Source organism: Alexandromys fortis, unplaced genomic scaffold, assembly GCF_014885135.2.
Source record: "Alexandromys fortis isolate MF-2015 unplaced genomic scaffold, M_Fortis_MF-2015_v1.1 scaffold_72, whole genome shotgun sequence".
Lineage (NCBI taxonomy): Eukaryota > Metazoa > Chordata > Mammalia > Rodentia > Cricetidae > Alexandromys > Alexandromys fortis.
The window spans coordinates 7,165,729-7,183,935 of record NW_026067969.1 but is presented as its reverse complement, the minus strand read 5'-3'; the positions used below and the strand labels follow the sequence as shown (position 1 = coordinate 7,183,935).

Here is an 18,207-nt window from a genome sequence, read left to right as displayed (position 1 = left end):
GGGGTGCTGGGTGAGGCGTGCTGGGTAAGGGGGTGCCAGGTGAGGGGGTGCCAGGTGAGGGGTGCTGGGGGAGGGGTGCTGAGTGAAGGCGTGCTGGGTGAGGGGAAGCTGGAGGAGAGGGTGCTGGGTGAAGGGGTGCTGGGTGAGGGGGTACTGGATGAAGGGTACTGGGTGAGAGGGTGCTGGGTGAGGGGGAGCTGGGTAAGGGGGTGCTAGGTGGGGGGTGCTGGGTGAGGGGGTGCTGGATAGAGATGTGCTGGGGGAGGAGTGCCAGGGGAGGGAGAGCTGGGTAAGGGCAGGGCAGCCATCCTACCGTCTTTCCTCCATGAGATCTTGGGGAAGGGAATGCCCTGGCAGTCACACGACAATCTGGCAGTCTGCCCCTCGCTCACGGTCAGAGTGTAAGGCTCCTTTGAGGGAAACGCTGGAGGGACTGGTTCAGAGCAGACAGGAGTTGAGGGGGACTGGGATGGGAGGGAGGCCCAGATTAGGTATCCCTTCTTCCTGGGATCTGAAAGCCAGCCCCGGGGGAAGGACCCTGGAGACTCTCACCCCAGACATTCAAGTTGAAGTGCTTCTCAGAGCGGCCGGCCTGGTTCAGGGCCTCACAGGTGTAGCGTCCCGCATCCCGCACCTTCACTTGGTCCACCTGGCCAGTGAGTCAAGCAGAGGTGGTGTCACCCCTAGATGGGTTGTGTCACCCTCATCATGTCATGTGACCTCATTGAGTCTGATCTCCCCCGTGGACTGTGAAGCTGTGACAACAGCTCCCTGCCTGTGACACCGAGAGTTTTCTAGAAGTCAGGGTTGCTCCATGTCACCCTTCTGGCTCCTCTACATCAGATCCACAGCCCTGATCTGCCAAGAGGCTGCACACGTTGTGAGCTAGTCCTCCCCCAGCCCTTCTTCATTCCCACAGTCCTCAGAAAGTCCAACAGAAGAAAAGGTGGAGAGTAAAGGATGATGGGTAAGGGATCTGCCATCTTGGGGTCAGTCCCCAACCTGGGGGTAATGAGGCTGCACCATGGCTTTGAAGACTGAAGTGAAAGGAGAGGAGATCAAAGGGTGACTCTTGGAGGTGGGAATGGTCACATCACAAGGTGATGGGTGGGGTCCTGGGGGAGACTCTGAGGGCTATGTCTCCTGGTGGGTGGTCATTGGTCACATTGAGCTGAACACTGCTCACAGGTATCTGGGACACCCACAAGCCCTGCCCTGCTCAGCTACTGCTTTCAGCAGCCAGCTGCATAACTACACACCTCCAACACGGCCTTGTCTGCGGAGAAGCGTATGCCAGGGTGAGGCTCCAGGGGTCTCCCATCCTTCTGCCATCTGAGCTCGGGGGGAGGCACAGCACGGCTCTGGCACTTCAGTGCCACTGATTTATTGACTATGACAGACACATTCAGCTCTTCTCCGAGGATGCTGGGGGGCACTGTGGTGCAGACAGCAGAGGAAACCCTAAGGTGAGTGACAGAGCACTAACAAAAGGCCACAGCTGCAGCGGCCTAGCCAATTCCCGCAGCCAGGGGATGAGAGTCACGCCCAGCTTAGTCCTGCCTCCTCCGTCCTGTTGTATAGGTGTGGGGGCAAGTCCCGACTCCCCCCCAGTGTGGGAGCCAGAGAGCCCTGGGCTTCCCTCCTCACTCGCCACACATTGCCCCAACCCTGGAGCTTCATGCTTCTCCCCCATGCCCTAACCATAGAGCTCCTGGCCTTGCATGGCCACCTGCCTGCCACTTGCTCACCTCCAGGGACGCTTATTGCCCCAGGACAGGGCTCTAGTAACTAATGGTGACCACAGGGTCAGGTGGTGACTCTCATTTCTTCCATCTGCTCCCTTCCCCGGCGGGGCACATGGTTGTGGAGGTTGTGGATGTCCCCCCAAGCCCAGCTTTTTTTTTTTTCTTTTTTTTTTTTTTTTTTTTTGGTTTTTCGAGACAGGGTTTCTCTGTAGCTTTGGTGCCTGTCCCGGAACTAGCTCTTGTAGACCAGGCTGGCCTCGAACTCCCAGAGATCTGCCTGCCTCTACCTCCCGAGTGCTGGGATTAAAGGCGTGCGCCACCACCGCCGGCTCCAAGCCCAGCTTCTTGAACTGGCTACCTTATAGTAGTGCCCACCCTCGCCCCCAGGTGGAAGACTCACTGTGAACTTGCAGAATGGTATCCCTGCGGTCCTCGCCAACAGCACTCACTGCTATGCAGGAGTAGCTGCCCTCATCAGAAGCGTGGGCACTGGCCACAGTGAGGACTTGGCCTCCAGGGAAGATCTGTACCCCAAAGGGAAGTCCATATCAAACTCAGCTCCCACTACAGGGACAGTGCCTGTCCTGAGGAGTGAGACCTGGTACCACACCCAAAGTGAATCCTGTTCCAGACCCCTGGGGTCCTCCAAGGCAGGGGATCCATAGGCTGCACCCCTGAGCCTGAGGACCCTGCTGGCTGGTGGCAGTTTTACCTGTCTCTAGAAGAGCCACCGGAGCCATTCTGCCTACCCCAGTGGCTGCTTGCCATGAGAAGCCAGGACACCTCAAGAGGCTATGAGATTGAGATGGACCATGTGTATAAAACACATAATCAGAGTTGGTGTGAACATCAAAGCAAGGGACATCTCATGAGTGACTTTTTACACTTGTCACGTGACAAAATGAACGTTTTTTCTGATATTGGATTTGATAACATCAAAATTGGTTTGCCTTTGCTCTGCATGGTATGGCACACAGCACTTGGGGAGCAGAGACAGGCAAATCGCTGTGAGTTCAAGGTCAGTCTGGTCTATATTCTACAAAACGGGTGCCAGGACAGCCAGAGCTACATAGTGAGACCCTGTTTCAGACGTGAAATAAAAAATGGTTTGCTTTTTTTTTCCCCCTGAGGAAAGGTCACATATAGTTCAGGTTGATCTTGAACTTTTCATGCAGTGGAGAATAACCCTGGTCCTCCAGCTTCTACCTCCTGAGCGCTGCTACTCCAGGTGTATGCCAGCGTGCCTCACTAATGCAATGCTGGGAAAGAAAGCCAGGGCCTCGTGCATGCTGGGCAAGGACTCTATCGACTGCTACATCCCCAGCCCTTTTCATTACTTCTTTTTGAGGGAGAAGTGAGACAGACCAATGTATAGCCAGCACTGGCCTGGGACTCACTGTGTTGATCGGCCTAGTCTTGAAGTCATGGTGATCCTCCTGCCTCAGCCTCCTGAGTGCTGAGGGTTTGGGCATGCACCAACAGAGCTAGCTCCTTATTCCTCATTTCAGTGTGGCTACCAAACACCCTAGGTTACATATTTGGCTGGCATCAGTGGCATGTAGCGTATCCCAGTGAGCAGGGACTCTGCCTCTCCCTCAGACTAGGCTCCCAGGGCCTGACCTCTGCTGCCAGTCCCTAGGGAACACAGAGGAGGTTGCTCAGGGGCCACCCAGTGCTACTCACCTTGAGGCCAGGGTTCCCTTTGGGGGATACAGGGTTTCCATCCTTCAGCCATATCAGCGTAGGGTTGGGGATGCCAGTGGCATTGCAGGTTAGGCGGAAGGGTGTGCCAAGTAGTACTGGGCCTGGCAGGCTGGGTGGCAGGGTGATTCGGGGTGGTACTGCAAAGATGGGTGGCAGGGAAGAGCGGTTAGTGAGCCCCACTGCAAGTGACACAGGCTGGTTACCCTCAGGAATGCAGGTCACAGACAAAAACATCCCAGTCCAGGCAGCCTGGCAGACATGTGTCAACATCAGAGGTCTCTACTAATGAGAAATTGAGGCTCAGAGAGGGGAGGTCACCTGCCCAAGGCTAAGCAGCTACAATGTGGCAGACACTATACTTGAATTCAGGCCTTGGGTCAGCAGAAGTGACTTATCCTGGGAATTGTAGGGGAAGCAAGGGCTGAGGGTCCTCCGGGCCCAGATCTCAGGTGAGACACAGACACCCTAGAAAACCACACCTCTTAGTTTGTATGCTCCAGGCATGCCCAGCGTTGGGCAGTGTTGGCCTCCATACATGTCATAGCCATTATCATCTTCACCAGAGCAGTTGGGACTTCCTGTTTGAGACCCTCACAAGATCAGGCCTTCTGGGGTTCCCTCACTGAAGAAGGTGGGGAAGGCTACTCCTTCCCCTATAGCTGCACATGGTCTCTGGGGGTGCGAGAGGACGCTAAGGGTGCTATAGGAGGTGGGAGACGGACAGAAGGGGGGCTCTATGCAGCCTTTGAGACGCTGATATGTGACTTTTTGCTAACATCCCTGTTTGGGGGGGTCATCCATACTCCTGTGAGAAACCTGTACGCAAGTCCAATAAACTCATTGGTTTCCCAAGGTGGACTTGGGTGGAACTGTTCCTTTGGTCCGCCATTGGGGCTCCATGTGAGGTTCATATGACCCCAGGGAAATTCAGTCAAAACCCAGGCTCCCTTCAGTTTCTCGTGTTTCCTACATCTCTGTAACTTAGATGGAGGAATGGAACAGTGATGAGATGAGTGGGCACAGGGTTGGAGAGACGGATGTTGTATTAATGATGGATGAGCAGATATTTGTATACATAGAAGACTGGATGGCTGGGTAAATGGGTGGACCAAAGTTTGGAATACATGGACAGTTGGATAAATGAACGGGCAATTAACAGTTTATATGAATGAATGAGAGACTGACTTGCTAGCTAGTGAATGGGTAGATAGATGGATGAATGGATGGATGAGTGGATGGATAGATGGGTGAATGGTGGTTCAGTGGATGGATGGATGGATGGTGGATGGGTAAATGGAAGGATTAATTGGTAGGTGGGTAGATAGGTGGATGTATGGGTAAATGGATGGGGTACATGGGTGGGTGGGTGGTGGGTGAATAGATAGTAAATAGATGGATAAATGGAAAAGTAGATGGCAGATGGGTAGATATATGGGTGAATAGATGGAAGCATAGGTGGGTGGATGGATGAACGTAAAGTTAGGTGTGTGAGTGGTGGATGGGCAGAAGGATGGATGTATAGGCGGGGGATGAACAGACAAATGCATGGGTAGATAAGCTGAAAAACAAGTAGACAAGAGACAGGAGGCTAGACAAATGGAAAGAAAACAAGCATTTTGGAAAAGGCTCTATAGTCCTGGCCACTCACCGTTGACCCGTAGGCCATACTGAAGCCCTGCACTGCCCGCCACATTGGTCGCCACACAGCGGTAGCTCCCTGCATCAGAAAGCTGGGCTCGTTCAATATGAAGAACTCTCCCATCAGCTGAAACTGTCACCCCTCTTTGGGTAGAGATAGGCTGGCGGCCCTTGAACCAGGAGACATCTGGAGAGAAAAGACGTGCAAACATCCTATCAGATGTTGGCTATAGGGGCACGCAGAGAAACTTCCAGAGTGAGCACACACTTCTTCCAATGCTAGAGACAATCAGAGTTTATTTATTTATTTATTTATTTATTTATTTATTTATTTATTTATTTAAGATTTCTGTCTCTTCCCCGCCACCGCCTCCCATTTCCCTCCCCCTCCCCCAATCAACTCCCCCTCTCTCATCAGCCTGAAGAGCAGACCGGGTTCCCTGTCCTGTGGGAAGTCCAAGGACCTCCCACCTCCTTCCAGGTCTAGTAAGGTGAACATCCAAACAGCCTAGTTCTTAGGAAGGGGACCGAGGACAGAACACAACAGCATGACAGGAGACAAGACCAGCAACTAAGAGGAAGTTCCAGGAAGAGGGCTAGTCAGCTAGAGTAAGTGATGTGGGAGTCCCCTCTGTATGCTGTGAATATCATTGGTTAATAAAGAAGTTTTTTGGGGGGCCTGTGATAGGGTAGAACAGAGCTAGGTGGGGAAAAACTAAACTGAATGCTGGGAGAAAGGAGGCAGTCAGGAGAAACCATAGAGCCACCACCAGAGACAGACATGGTTGGAACCTTCCTGGCAGGCCACGAGCCTCATAGTAAAATATAAAATATTGGAAATGGGCTAAATTAAGATGTAAACGCTAGCCAATAAGAAGTTAGAGCTAATAGGCCAAACAGTGATTTAATTAATACAGTTTCTGTATGGTTACTTTGGGAGTCTGGGCAGCTGGGAAACAAATAAGCAGCCTTCTTACTACAAATTGGTGCTCCAACATGTGCTAGCTAAATCCACATAAAACCTGAGAGAGCTTGAAGAGTAATTCTAGGCAAAAAAGGACAGAGTTTAGCACAGTTTCTTGGTAGCCACAATTTTTTTTTTCCTAGATGGGCTCACGGTGAGCAGGAGTGACGCGTCTATTTAAGAGAGGTGCAGTAAAAACTGTGTGGCTTCTTTTTTAATAAGGAGAACCCAAAGAAAAACACATAGGCATCCTCTTGAATATTAACCTTCATCAGGGGATGAAAGGAGACAGAGACAGAGACCCACATTGGAGCACTGACAGAAATCTCAAGGTCCAAATCAGGAGCAGAAGGAGAGAGAGCACGAGCAAGGAACTCAGGACCGCGAGGGGTGTACCCACACACTGAGACAATGGGGATGTTCTATCGGGAACTCACCAAGGCCAGCTGGCCTGGGTCTGAAAAAGCCTGGGATAAAACCGGACTCGCTGATCATAGTGGACAATGAGGACTACTGAGAACTCAAGAACAATGGCAATGGGTTTTTGATCCTACTGCATGTATTGGCTTTGTGGGAGCCTAGGCAGTTTGGATGCTCACCTAGTATAGACCTGGATGGAGGTGGGTGGTCCTTGGACTTCCCACAGGGCAGGAAAACTTGATTGCTCTTTGGGCTAACGAGGGAGGGGGACTTGATTGGGGGAGGGGGAGGGAAATGGGAGGCGGTGGCAGGGAAGAGTCAGAAATCTTTAATAAATAAATGAAAATTAAAAAATAAAAGTGGTGGCTTCCTGGTTCACAAGCACAAACAGCTCTAATTCTTTCTCAGGAGGTCTGGCTACGGAGCATTTAAATGGGGTCTGTGAGCAGCATGTTACAAACTGCTTAATGGTTCAACATAGAGCCACTGTATACTTGGAACTGGGGTGATGTGTGCAGCTTGCAGAGGCATTGAACATGCTTCCATCATTCTGGACAGGACAGAGCAAGCAGGCAGCGCCCTGTTGGCCCTAGCCATGCCCACTTAGCATTTAAAAAAATAGCAGTTCTGGTCAGAAAAGGATTACAGATATGCAATAAGGACATATTCAGACATAAAAGACCTCTAAATTGGTCACAGTTTGTTTTTAAAAAGTACATAGGCTTGGAAGAGAGAAGATAAAGAGTATAGAGAGTCATAAAAGGAAGTAAATACTTTAGAAAAAAATAAAGTCTTTAAAAAGACAGAGTATAGACAGTAATAGACTAAAGTAGTAAAGATAATAAAATAAATATTAAAGAGTAATAGAGTAAAAAAATAATAAGTCACTTAAAGATAGAAAATACACAGAGAGTCTGGATTGTGTATATTATTGTGTTTTCTTTGAATTTTTTGACTGCAGAGAGACATTTGATTCTGGGGATTGCTAAGTTAAACCAACATATATACTTTAAATTATCTTGATTTCAAAATATGGGTCTAAGGATTTGTTGCTTTGGAAAAGAGATTCTGCTTTTGTTTCCACAGAGAATAAGAACCTGTGGATTCATTCCAGACTAATGTGGTTTGATGGACCAAGACCCACTAAAAGGTCACAGTGAACACCCCTAAAAATACTTTACCCAAGAAAAAGTGGGAAGCAGTTTGGAGAGAACTATGCCTAAATTCTCAAATATTGTTTATAAATGTTTGTTTACATTTAAAGAGGGATATGGTATAGAAATACATAATTTGCACTGGTATGGATCTTGGTCTATTGATATATATTTCTGCTCTTGATTAAGGTATTGTGATTGTGCAGTTCTTTTAAAAATACAATGTATAATTAAGAAATATATGTTAATAGATAGTCATCTATAATAGTCAAGCTTGTAATCATGTTTGTTAGGTTTTCTAGATATATAGAGATATATTTCAGTTAGATAGGTATTCTTTAAATCTTTCAGAGTCCTTCAGAATATGGCATTTAAAATGTTTTAAGAACTTAAGACTTTTCATGACAATGAGACACATCTGCTCCTGGAAGCACCATGTTACTTCAAGTGGATGATGGGCACCAAAGAGGCTCCTTATGGATTTTGCTAGTCATTTGGGCAAGAAACTGCTCTTGCCTGGACTGCTTGATGTTATGCTATGTGAACTTGACATGCAGGACCCATGACTGCTGAATTTCCCTAAAGGTGAGATGGTACTTTGGGTTTCCTACTTCAGAATGTCTGCCAGACACTCTGCAAGACACATAAAAAAGTGACTGACAAACTGCTAATATAGGTGGAACTGTCTTTGAAATTTCCTGCTTTGTGGAAAAGTCTTGGATATTACGGGTCTGTAGGATGAAGATGGATGCTCCAAAGATACAAAAGAACTTTGGGTGACTATCCAAGCAGTGAGATGTCTCTGTCAATTCTAGAGTTTTCGAACTTGTTTACAATGTGCTTCCTGTTTACTTAGGTAATATTACATCCTTCTGGAGTCTTTGATGGAGTTGAAGAATAGATAATTATAGCTTTCCTTAGTTAATGATAAAAGATAAAGTAGATATAAATATTCTAACTATAATTCTTGCTTGATATCCATTTTGTTATATATAATTTTACTATGTTAAAGTTAAAGCCTTCCTTTTTATTTAAACAGAAAAGGGGTGCTAATATGGGATTCCCCTCTGTATGCTGTGAATACCATTGGTTAATAAAGAAGCTGTTTTGGGCCTGTGATAGGGTAGAGCAGAGCTAGGTTGGGGGGGGGCAAACTGAATGCTGGGAAAAAGAAGGTGGAGTCAGTAAGACACCAGAAGCCACCACCAGAGACAGACATGGCTCGAACCTTGCTGGTAGGCCACGAGCCTCATGTAAAATATAAAATAATGGAAATGGGTTAAATAAAGATGTAAAAGCTAGCCAATAAGAAGTTAGAGCTAATAGGCCAAGCAGTGATTTAATTAATACAGATTCTGTGTGGTTATTTTGGGAGTCTGCGCGGCCAGGAAAAGAACAAGCAGCTTTCTTACTACAAGTAAGGGAGAACCAAAGCCAGCCAAGCCCTCTCCTCTTTCCCATAGCCACCCTCACCCAGAAGAACAAAGAACAGTGGTTCTCAACCTTCCTAAAGCTGCCACCCTTTAGGACAGCTCCTCATGTTGTGGTGACGCTAACCATACAATTATTTTCATTACTACTTCATAACCATAACTTTGCTACTGTTATGAATCATAATGTAAATATCTGATATGCAGGATACTGGATATGTGACGGACCCACAAAGACGTTGTGACCCACAGGTTGAGAACCACTGGCATAGAAGGCAAACACACTCAACAGCAGCCTCAAAGGTAAGGATGGATCACTGTACCTTGGGCTTTCTTACCTCCAGTCAGGGCCCACTATATCTACCCAGGGGCTCCACAGGAGATAAGTACTTCCTGGGCTCACCCACCCAAAGCAAGTGACTGTCCCTAGCTCATGAGGGGACAGGAAATGGGCCTCCCTCCTGGCACACAGATAAGTCCCACCCTAGCCTGGATATGGGCACTCGTATGATTCACCCAAGTGCCTGGTTCTTTTCTTCCATATGGTTTGGGAGGAACAGCTGGAGGGGATACTATTCTTCATCAGGGATGCTAGACCCTCTGAACAGAACTCATACAGGTTTGTTCCTGACCTGTACAAAGCTCTGGGCACTTGCAGCCCCTTCCACAGGGGATTAGGACTGGCTAGAGCAGACTTCTGGCCAAAGGGAGGGGTCTTACCTGGAGGGGGCACACCTGAAGCCAGGCACTCCAAGGTCACTGAGGCATTTTCCAGAACTGCCTTGTTGACTGGACCAGGCTCAATGTTAGGGGGCACTAGGGGGTTACAAAGAGAAACCACTCTTACAGGGTGTGGGCTCTGGGCAGCCCCAGTCCCATTCTTTTGTCTTTTCTAACTTCTCCTAAAGAGTTCTGGTGACAAGCTCACATCCATGGACTAAGGAGATTGTCCTTATAAAAGCCCCAAACCGGAGCAAGGGCTGCCCCCAACCCTTAGCCCCATGGAGGAGCCAAAGCTGGCACAGTAGAAGTTGGAACCTCAGGCAGTCCTAGAGTAGCCCAACAGGGCTTGTCCATGCTGCCAGGGACACATATGAGCTCCCAAACACAAATCCAGCCAGCAAGGGAGCCATTAATGTGGGCAAGGTGACCACTGAAAACACTTCAGGGTCCACCAGCTAAGGCCACTGCTTTGTCTTGGCACTGTCTACCCTTTGCAAGGTTAAGCCCACAGCTGTGAATCTAAAACTTCCACTCTTGGTACCGAGGTCCCTTGAGGTATCACCAGTGACCCCAGGCTTTGAACTCCAATCAAGCTGTAGCCCTCACCCAGAACCCTTAGTGTTACATTCTTCTTGCTCTCCCCTGCCAGGTTGGTGGCCGCACACGTGTAGACACCTTCATCTCTCAGGTCTGCTTTTCCAATCTGGGAGAGAAAAATCTGGGATGAAAGGAAGCCATAGGGTCTAGGACGAGGCCCCAGTCAGAAAGAGGGTAGGATGTAAGAATGGTTGCCACGGGTAGGTGGAAGCCTTGCAAGGGAGACATGGACCCCGCACCCACATTCCTGGGCTCCTCTCAATTCCCATTATATCACCTCTGTCCTTTTCCTCTGGTAGCTAAGTTTCCAGGGCCTGGACTGGGCTAAGGAACCCCTCTATTCCCCAGGCATAGCACCCAAGGGCTATTCAGTGTGTATATGCTAAGGGGCTCTGATGTCCACCGTCTGCAAAGGCAGCTCAGGGGCTCCAGGTCCTCTGTGGAGTTGCTCTTTGACAGCCAGTCCTGGGTCTCTAACCGTACCTGAAGTCTGCCCCCTGAGGTTGCCATGGCCACACCATCCTTCCACCAGCGGAGGCTTGGGGTAGGCACTCCGGTACCGACACACTGGAGGGTCACAGGCTGCAGGAAAGGGGCTGTGAGGTTCTCACCACCCATGATGTGCACCGAGGGGAGCTCTGGGCAGGAAAGATGGAGAAAGCTCGAGTCAAGCTCAAGAGTTCTGTGATGGGCACCCAGTAATTCCCTAAATGGCTACAAGGGAAGGTGTGGCTTTGAAGCCCTGGCCAAAGGAATGGCTTCTAGAACCCCTGTTCCCCAAACACCTGGGTAAGGGAAGGGGCTCCCCACAGAGAGCCAACATAACAGTGCTTTCCCTTTGCAAGTTCTCCCAATCCATGCGTCCACAGGTGCATCTACATATCCATCCATGCATCCATGCAACCATTCATCCACCCACATTCACCCATCCACCCATCCATCCATTCATCTAACAACATATCCATCCATCCATCCATCTACACCCCCACATATCCATCCAGACACCATCCATCCATCCATCCATCCATCCATCCATCCATCTACACCCCCACATATCCATCCAGACACCATCCATCCATCCATCCATCCATCCATCCATCCATCCAACCAACCACATATCCACCCATCCATCTATCCCCCACATCCATCTATCCACACAACGTCCATCCATCCATCCATCCATCCATCCATCCATCCATCCATCCATCCACACACCCATCTATTTACCCATCCATCCACCTACCTGTCCATCCATCCGTCTACCTACTCACCCACTAATCTACCTCCCTATCCATCTAGCCCATGCATTCACCAGCTAAACCACCCATCCATCCATCCTGCCGCCCACCTAACTGCCTATCCATACATCCAATCAGCCATCCATCCAGTTATCCATTCTATGCACCTATCCACCTATCAGGTGTGTCCACAAGAGTGTTTAGTGTCCATCCTATGACCAAAACAGCTGTAGGCCCCACATAAAATAAAGAAGACCACCATGCTGCCCTTTTGGAGGTCACAGAGCCACAGAGCTGGCATAGAGAGGGACAGTTAAATCACTCCAGAGAAGTAGAGTGGTCGGCAGTAGCCACGAGAGACTGAACAGTGAGGCCGAAACATGTGGTAGAATCAAGAAGGCTTCCTGGAGGGAAGGGCAGACCTGAAAGACAAGGAGGAACTAGGCAGACTCAGAGGCGGGACAGTGACACTTACTAAAGATTTAAATAAGGTTAGATGTGCTAAACCGGATGAGAGTGGAGGCCGGAGGCTGGGAAGTCCCCAGACAGATAGACAGCAAGTGTGATAGGCAGCTGAGACAAGCCTGTCCCACCCTCGTCTTTGGAAGTCCAGCCTAGAAGTCTACACAGATGAGACAGGACCCATGCCATTCCCAGTCTGCCATGGCCTCCAGCTCTATCACCCCCACTGTTTCAGGTCGCCCACTGCCTCAGAGTCCCCACTCCAGGGACCCGCTCACCATGCACAGAGACCTCCACCTCGGCCCCAGATGTCCCTGCCTCATTGGTGGCCTGGCAGGCAAAGAGGCCTGAATGAGCCTGTTCCACACGACTGATGTGCAATACAGTCCCCTGGGAGGCCAGCTGCACTCCAGCCAGATCCTCGGCTGGGCGGCCATTCTGCAGCCACCTGCCGGATGGAGAGGGGGTCAAGTGACCTTGCAGCCTCCCTCCCATAGGTTCATGACCGTGTTTACACCCCTGAATGGCTTCCCTGTCACCCTCCCTTCACCACAGCCCACATTCTGCCTGTCCCCACCCCGGCCAGTTTCACACATACTGGATAGTAGGCACCGGAGAACCTGATGCCTGGCACGGAAGATCCAAAGACTGTCCCACGACGGCAGTCACCTGACCCTTGCCTTCAGCCACCAGTAGCTGTGGGGGCACTGTGGGCAGGACATGCTGTTGGATGGCTGGAGCTCATCCTGGCCTTAAGTTCTGCCAAGGCCCCAGTGCCTTTTAGTTCCCCTGAAATGCTCCCCCAGGAGACCTTCCAGGAGCAGTAAAGACTGTAAGAGGGGCCTCTATGGCCTCCCCAGAGACCATTTATTTCATGTCTGTCCTCAGTGGCCTGGAGTCCTGTCTGCCTTGTAGTCTGCTCTCTGTCTTTTGTCCACATAGAGCCATGTCTGGGAAGGAGGAACTGAGTGTCCACAGAGCAGGACTCTCACCCACTCCCAGCTTCAGGTCTCATAGACCCTGGACCATGCCTATTCTGTGGACAGAAGACAGAACGTCATCCTTCCCGGAAAGGCTAGTCCTGGGCCGTGTGCTAGAGTGAAGATCAGGACCCCGTAGCTCAACCTTGTCTCTCCCACCGCATGTTTCCAGGTTTCATTGTCCACCCACGGCACGCAGGAAGAGGGTACATACAACTTCCCTGCCACCCTCCACCCATAGAGTGGGCATGGGAGGAGACCTCTCCGCAGCTGGCTCACCCTGCACCTCCACGGAGTACTGCAGCACAGCCTCTCCAGCAGGGCTGCTGGCCACACAGCTGTAGAGACCACTGGACGCCTCGCCTGGGCTTTCCAGCTGCAGGGCACCGCCTGCCTCCAGCCATGTCCCGTTGCTGTCCATCACTGGCAGCCCTTCGTGCTGCCAGGAGATGGTAGGGGGTGGATGGCCTCTGCTCACACACTCCAGTGCCACGGGCCTCCCAGCCACGGCCTGCACCAGGTACGGCCCTCCATCAGCACCCTCGATGGTAGGTGAAACTAAGGAAGAGACAGGGCCATCTCGAGGATCAACAGTTACAGCCAGGCTCCCCAGCCTCCTTCTATTGGCTGGACACAGTCTCTTCTACCCAGCCTCTCTCAGACCCTCACTGGAAGTGTCTCATCTCTCAGTCCCTGAGTCCCCTCCCCACCCCTGCTTGTATCTCTTCTGCTCCCGCTATCACCCAGAAAGCTTGTCACCAGGAGAACACCAGCCTGTCTCTTGAACAGGGACAGATCTCCAGGGCTCCAGACTAGGCTGCTACCTCTGGAAGTCTCCTCACCCTTAGAGTGAGATGGCAGATGGCTAATGCAGATCTGAGCCATGAGGTATGGCTTTGGGCCTCCTGACATTTGAAGTGTTTTCAGAGATCATGACGGCCAAGCCCAACGGGTGTGGGGAACATGTCCCTCAGGCTCTGAGTTGTAGAACCAATAGAATGGCCACCAGGTAATACTGTGCCATAATGAACTGGGACCCAAGATGCTTCAAACCTTACTAGGGCCCTGAGGCTCTTGGAAAAGGTAATAGGCATGCATTTTTTATTCTATTCCAGAGGTGTTAGAGCCTCTTGGGAGTCCCTGGTGGCAGTTGCTACCGTGGGCCCACCCTTTCCTCAGCTCATCGCCTCCAGACTCCGGCACCCAAGCCCTCTGCACCTATGTATTCAGAGCACCTTTGCTGACTTTACCAGGGGACAAATAACTCCTGCTGACCCTCACACTGTTTCCAGACTCCCCAGAGCACCCTGCTCTGCCTGACCCAGAGGCAGAGACAGTGTTTTGAAACATTGTTTCACTGTGTAACAGCCCTGGCTGTCCTGAAACTCACTCTGTAGACCAGGCTAGCCTCAAACTCACAGAGATTCACCTGCCTCTGCCTCCCGAGTGCTGAGATTAAAGGTGTGTGTCACCAATGCCTGGTGAGGGCTCTTCCATTTTTTCTGAGCCCACTCTTCAGGACTGCAAATTCATAGATGTGATGTCAGACCCTCCCAGGGAGGGACAGGGCCCATGCATCCCTGAGGTATGAGTTGGGCAAGCTTCTCCATCCCATGGGAACACAAGAGGTCAAAAATACGTTGGTATCTGATTCTACTGCATATCAGCCACAGGCCCTGGACCTCCCTCTTAGCCCTAAGCTACACACAGTTAAAGCGGGGGTCTTCATGCCACCCTGGGAAACTTAGTGAGGAGTGGGGGTTCACAGTCTTCCAGGAGGAGCTAGACTCTGCAGGACTCCCACCCAGGCCTTGCCTCCAGCCTCAGTTTCCTCATCTGCGTAGGAAAGAAAAGGCAGCAGGCCCAAATGAACCTTGCCCTTGAATCACCCATTTGCCTTTGCACACTCCAAGTGGCTACCTCTCTCACTTACCTTCAGAGACAGGCGGAAGTCCCTCACACTTCCCACACCAGCTGCCCACTGCTGCAAGCCCCCTGGTTGCTTACCATATACCTCCAGCCTGGTGGATTTCTTGGTGACCCCTGCAGGGTTGCTGGCCTGGCAAGTATAGAGGCCAGCGTCGGAAGGCTGGGCCTTCACCAGCTGCAGCTGCCGGCCACCCTTGCTGTAAACGACTTCGGAGCTGGGGGCCAGCAGGGTCCCATCCTTGTGCCAGATGATGTCAGGGGCTGGCATTCCTCGGGCCTCACAGAGGAGCTGTGCCGTGTGGCCCTCCAGGACGGTCACCTCACCTGTCTCATTAGAGCCCCAGATAGTGGGTGGTGCTGGGGACAGAGAGGAGCATGAGGTGGTCACAAATTGAGTCAGTCTCTGGTGTCCCTTGAACCGCATGCACACATCACAGGCCGTAAGGACTGGCAGGCATGAGGGAGAGGGGAAGGGGGTCTGAGACACAAACAGAAGAGGCCAGTTCAGGGACATGCCAGTGTGGGAAGCAAACCCAGTCACTAGGGGTGGGGATGGTGCAGGTGGGGAGAGGGCCACAGGCTTGGGCTCTGGAGCCCACAGTTCCTCTAACTCACTGTATGACCTGGGGTAGGTCCTGTCCCCTCTCTGGGCCTCGGGGTCCCCATCTGTGGAGGAACTTGATCAGGGCTTCCCCTAGGGCAGGGCACTCACAACTGGCACCCAGGTCAATGACCGAGGCACATGGATACAGTGTGACATCACCCTGCCTCCCAGAACCATGCCCTCCTAACTCCATCCCCTGAGGGCAGTGACAAGAGGCTCCATCTGAGGCCAATGTGTCACACCCTGTCTGTCCCTCTCTACTCAGCTCTCATTTTAAAATTTATTTTATTTGTTTATTTGGGCATGGTGATGTGGAGATGTAGTCCACATGCATGCACGCATGTGTGCACACACACATGCATGCACACACACATGCACGTGCATACACATGTTCAGGTGGGTGTGAACATGTGCACGTGGGTGCACACACACACACACACAAATGTCAGAGGTTGACATCTGGTGTCTTCCTCTATTAGACTCTGCCCCTTACTTCCTGTGACACTGAATCTGGAACTCAACAGTTCTGCTAGACTAGCTGGCCAGAGAGCCCCAAGAGTCTCAGCCTCCCCAGTGCTCCCCAGTGACTGTCCAGGTGAGGTGACCATCTTGGAGGGTCACGCAGCACAGGCATGTGGCCACCATGTCTAGATTTTTACACACATGCTGGGAATTTACCAGCTGAGCCTTCTCCCCAAGCCCTCAACTCCCGCTGTTAGCATGGGGCATGGGTGCAGGCTGTGCCCACTGCTGAGCTACCAGGAAGATCAACTCTTTGGATGTTTGTTGGTGCAGTTCTGCAGTGCTAAGGGCTTTCTACATGCCAGGCAAGGGATTCACCCACTGAGCCATGCCCCGGGCCCTGGCTGTACCAGTTTTTCCTGTTCCTTCCAAGAATGCACCCTATACTGGCTTCCTCCTTATACTTGAGATACTAAATTGCTTTTTACCACTTCCAATGTAAACAAGAGCAACTGATGTAAAGAAAGCCAAAGAAACCATCATCCAACACGCAGCAGAAGTGGTGAGGATGTGAAGTGATAGTTTGGGGAACTATGGGACCACATGCCCTTTGGCTCCTTGCTAATGCCCTTGCTCCCCTCCCAGGTAGCAGTGGGATGGGCCGGGAGGCACTGAACTCACAGTGGATGCTGAGCTGAAAGTCCTTGGCCTGCTGGCCGGCTGGGCTGAAGGCCACACACTGGTACCGCCCTTCATCACCCAGGTGACTGCTGATAATTCTGAGAACCTGGCCATCCTCCTGGAGCAGGGTGTGAGGGTCCCCTGGAAGGATGGGCCTGGAGAGAAGCCATTGATCAGGCCAGGGTGTCTGCGGGGCAGCTGCTCAAAGGGACACAGCTTGAGATAAGAACAGCACTCCCTGGGCTCCCCTGAGGGGAGGAACAGGGTGTGGGCCTCCCTTCTGTGGCTTAGCACTCAGCCTTGAAAAGAAATGAGTTTCTGACACTGGCTGCAAAGAGAGCGCCTCTCCCAACCGTTCCGCTAAATGAAGGGGCCAGACCGCATGGCTGTGCATGCATCGGCTGACTCGGCTCAGGAGAACATTTGGGTTTGGTGGATGCTGAATGTTCTGGAATTAGATGGTGGCACAGCTGCGCAGTGCTGTGAACTCAATAGCTGCTTTTAAATAGTTAGATGTACACTGTGCAGCTTTTCCACAGGGCTTTCATCCCCAGAATGAGGGAAATTAAAGAACTGACAGGGCAAGATGTTACCAAAGTGAGAACAGGGTCTCCTGGCAACCACCCAGGGGTGAGAGACACCGACGCCTCCCTCCACCCTATGCTGGGTAGCACATGTCACACCCATTGGACAATCTCAGCCTTCTCCAACCCTGTCCCCAGTATCCACATAATCCATTGAGAGGGTCACTCACTGCCCATCCTTGGTCCACTCCACCTGGGGTGTGGGGACCCCTGAGGTCTGACATTCCAGTTCCACATCAGCACCAGCCAGGCCCAGCACCTCCTGAGCAGTCCCAGCTCCCAGCAAGGAAGGAGGGACTAGGGGTGGGAAGGGAGATAGAAGAGGGATGGCTCAGCCTCCACACCCCTGACTGACCACAGGACCTTTCTCATGATGGTCCCCTGGCCTGCATATCCTTCCCACCTGCGAAGCTCCCTAGACATTGCTGGATGAGCCCCTGCCCAAAAGTTAGCAGCAGCCTGGACTGCCACTGCGGGGCACACGTGTGATGGTAAATCTTGCCGACTAGAGGAGATTTAGAACATGGAGATTTGGAAACTAATCTGACTGTGTCTGTGAGGGATTTTCTGGACTGGGTTAACGGAAGACTTCCTAAATGTAGGTGCCACCTCCTACAAGCTGGGGTCCTGGATTGCATATCAAGTACAAATCTAACTGAGTGCCAACATTCATCTCTCTGCTTCCCTTCTGTGGATGTGACAGACCAGTCACTTCAGGCTCCCGTGGCTGTGACACTCCGTCATGGTGGCTGTGACACCCCATCATCATGGCTGTGACACCCATCGTCATGGCAGACCAACATTTGAACTATGGCCCAGATAAACCCTTCACCCCTTAAGTTGCTTTTGTCAGATTTTTCAGTAACTAAAACTACCCAGAAGTCACTGCCCT

At 51.2% G+C, this 18,207-nt stretch overlaps 1 protein-coding gene across 3 annotated transcripts in view; it reads right to left on the bottom strand.

The window, feature by feature from the left end:
* Hmcn2 (hemicentin 2) overlaps positions 1-18,207 on the bottom strand; it is a 152,281-nt gene that overhangs the window by 61,803 nt on the left and 72,271 nt on the right. For 2 of the 3 annotated variants that reach the window (XM_050155359.1, XM_050155358.1), the window contains exons 29-43: positions 17,486-17,612; positions 16,732-16,886; positions 15,063-15,341; positions 13,335-13,613; positions 12,674-12,782; positions 12,354-12,523; positions 10,859-11,013; positions 10,385-10,481; positions 9,776-9,871; positions 5,098-5,274; positions 3,429-3,586; positions 2,146-2,269; positions 1,260-1,435; positions 553-649; positions 314-433 (exon numbers count right to left, since the gene is read on the bottom strand). In XM_050155359.1, the coding sequence (XP_050011316.1) occupies positions 314-433; positions 553-649; positions 1,260-1,435; positions 2,146-2,269; positions 3,429-3,586; positions 5,098-5,274; positions 9,776-9,871; positions 10,385-10,481; positions 10,859-11,013; positions 12,354-12,523; positions 12,674-12,782; positions 13,335-13,613; positions 15,063-15,341; positions 16,732-16,886; positions 17,486-17,612 (2,319 nt within the window). Of the gene's footprint in view, positions 1-313; positions 434-552; positions 650-1,259; positions 1,436-2,145; positions 2,270-3,428; positions 3,587-5,097; positions 5,275-9,775; positions 9,872-10,384; positions 10,482-10,858; positions 11,014-12,353; positions 12,524-12,673; positions 12,783-13,334; positions 13,614-15,062; positions 15,342-15,599; positions 15,651-16,731; positions 16,887-17,485; positions 17,613-18,207 lie in introns of all 3 variants that reach the window. The other variant, XM_050155357.1, reaches the window with a different exon arrangement.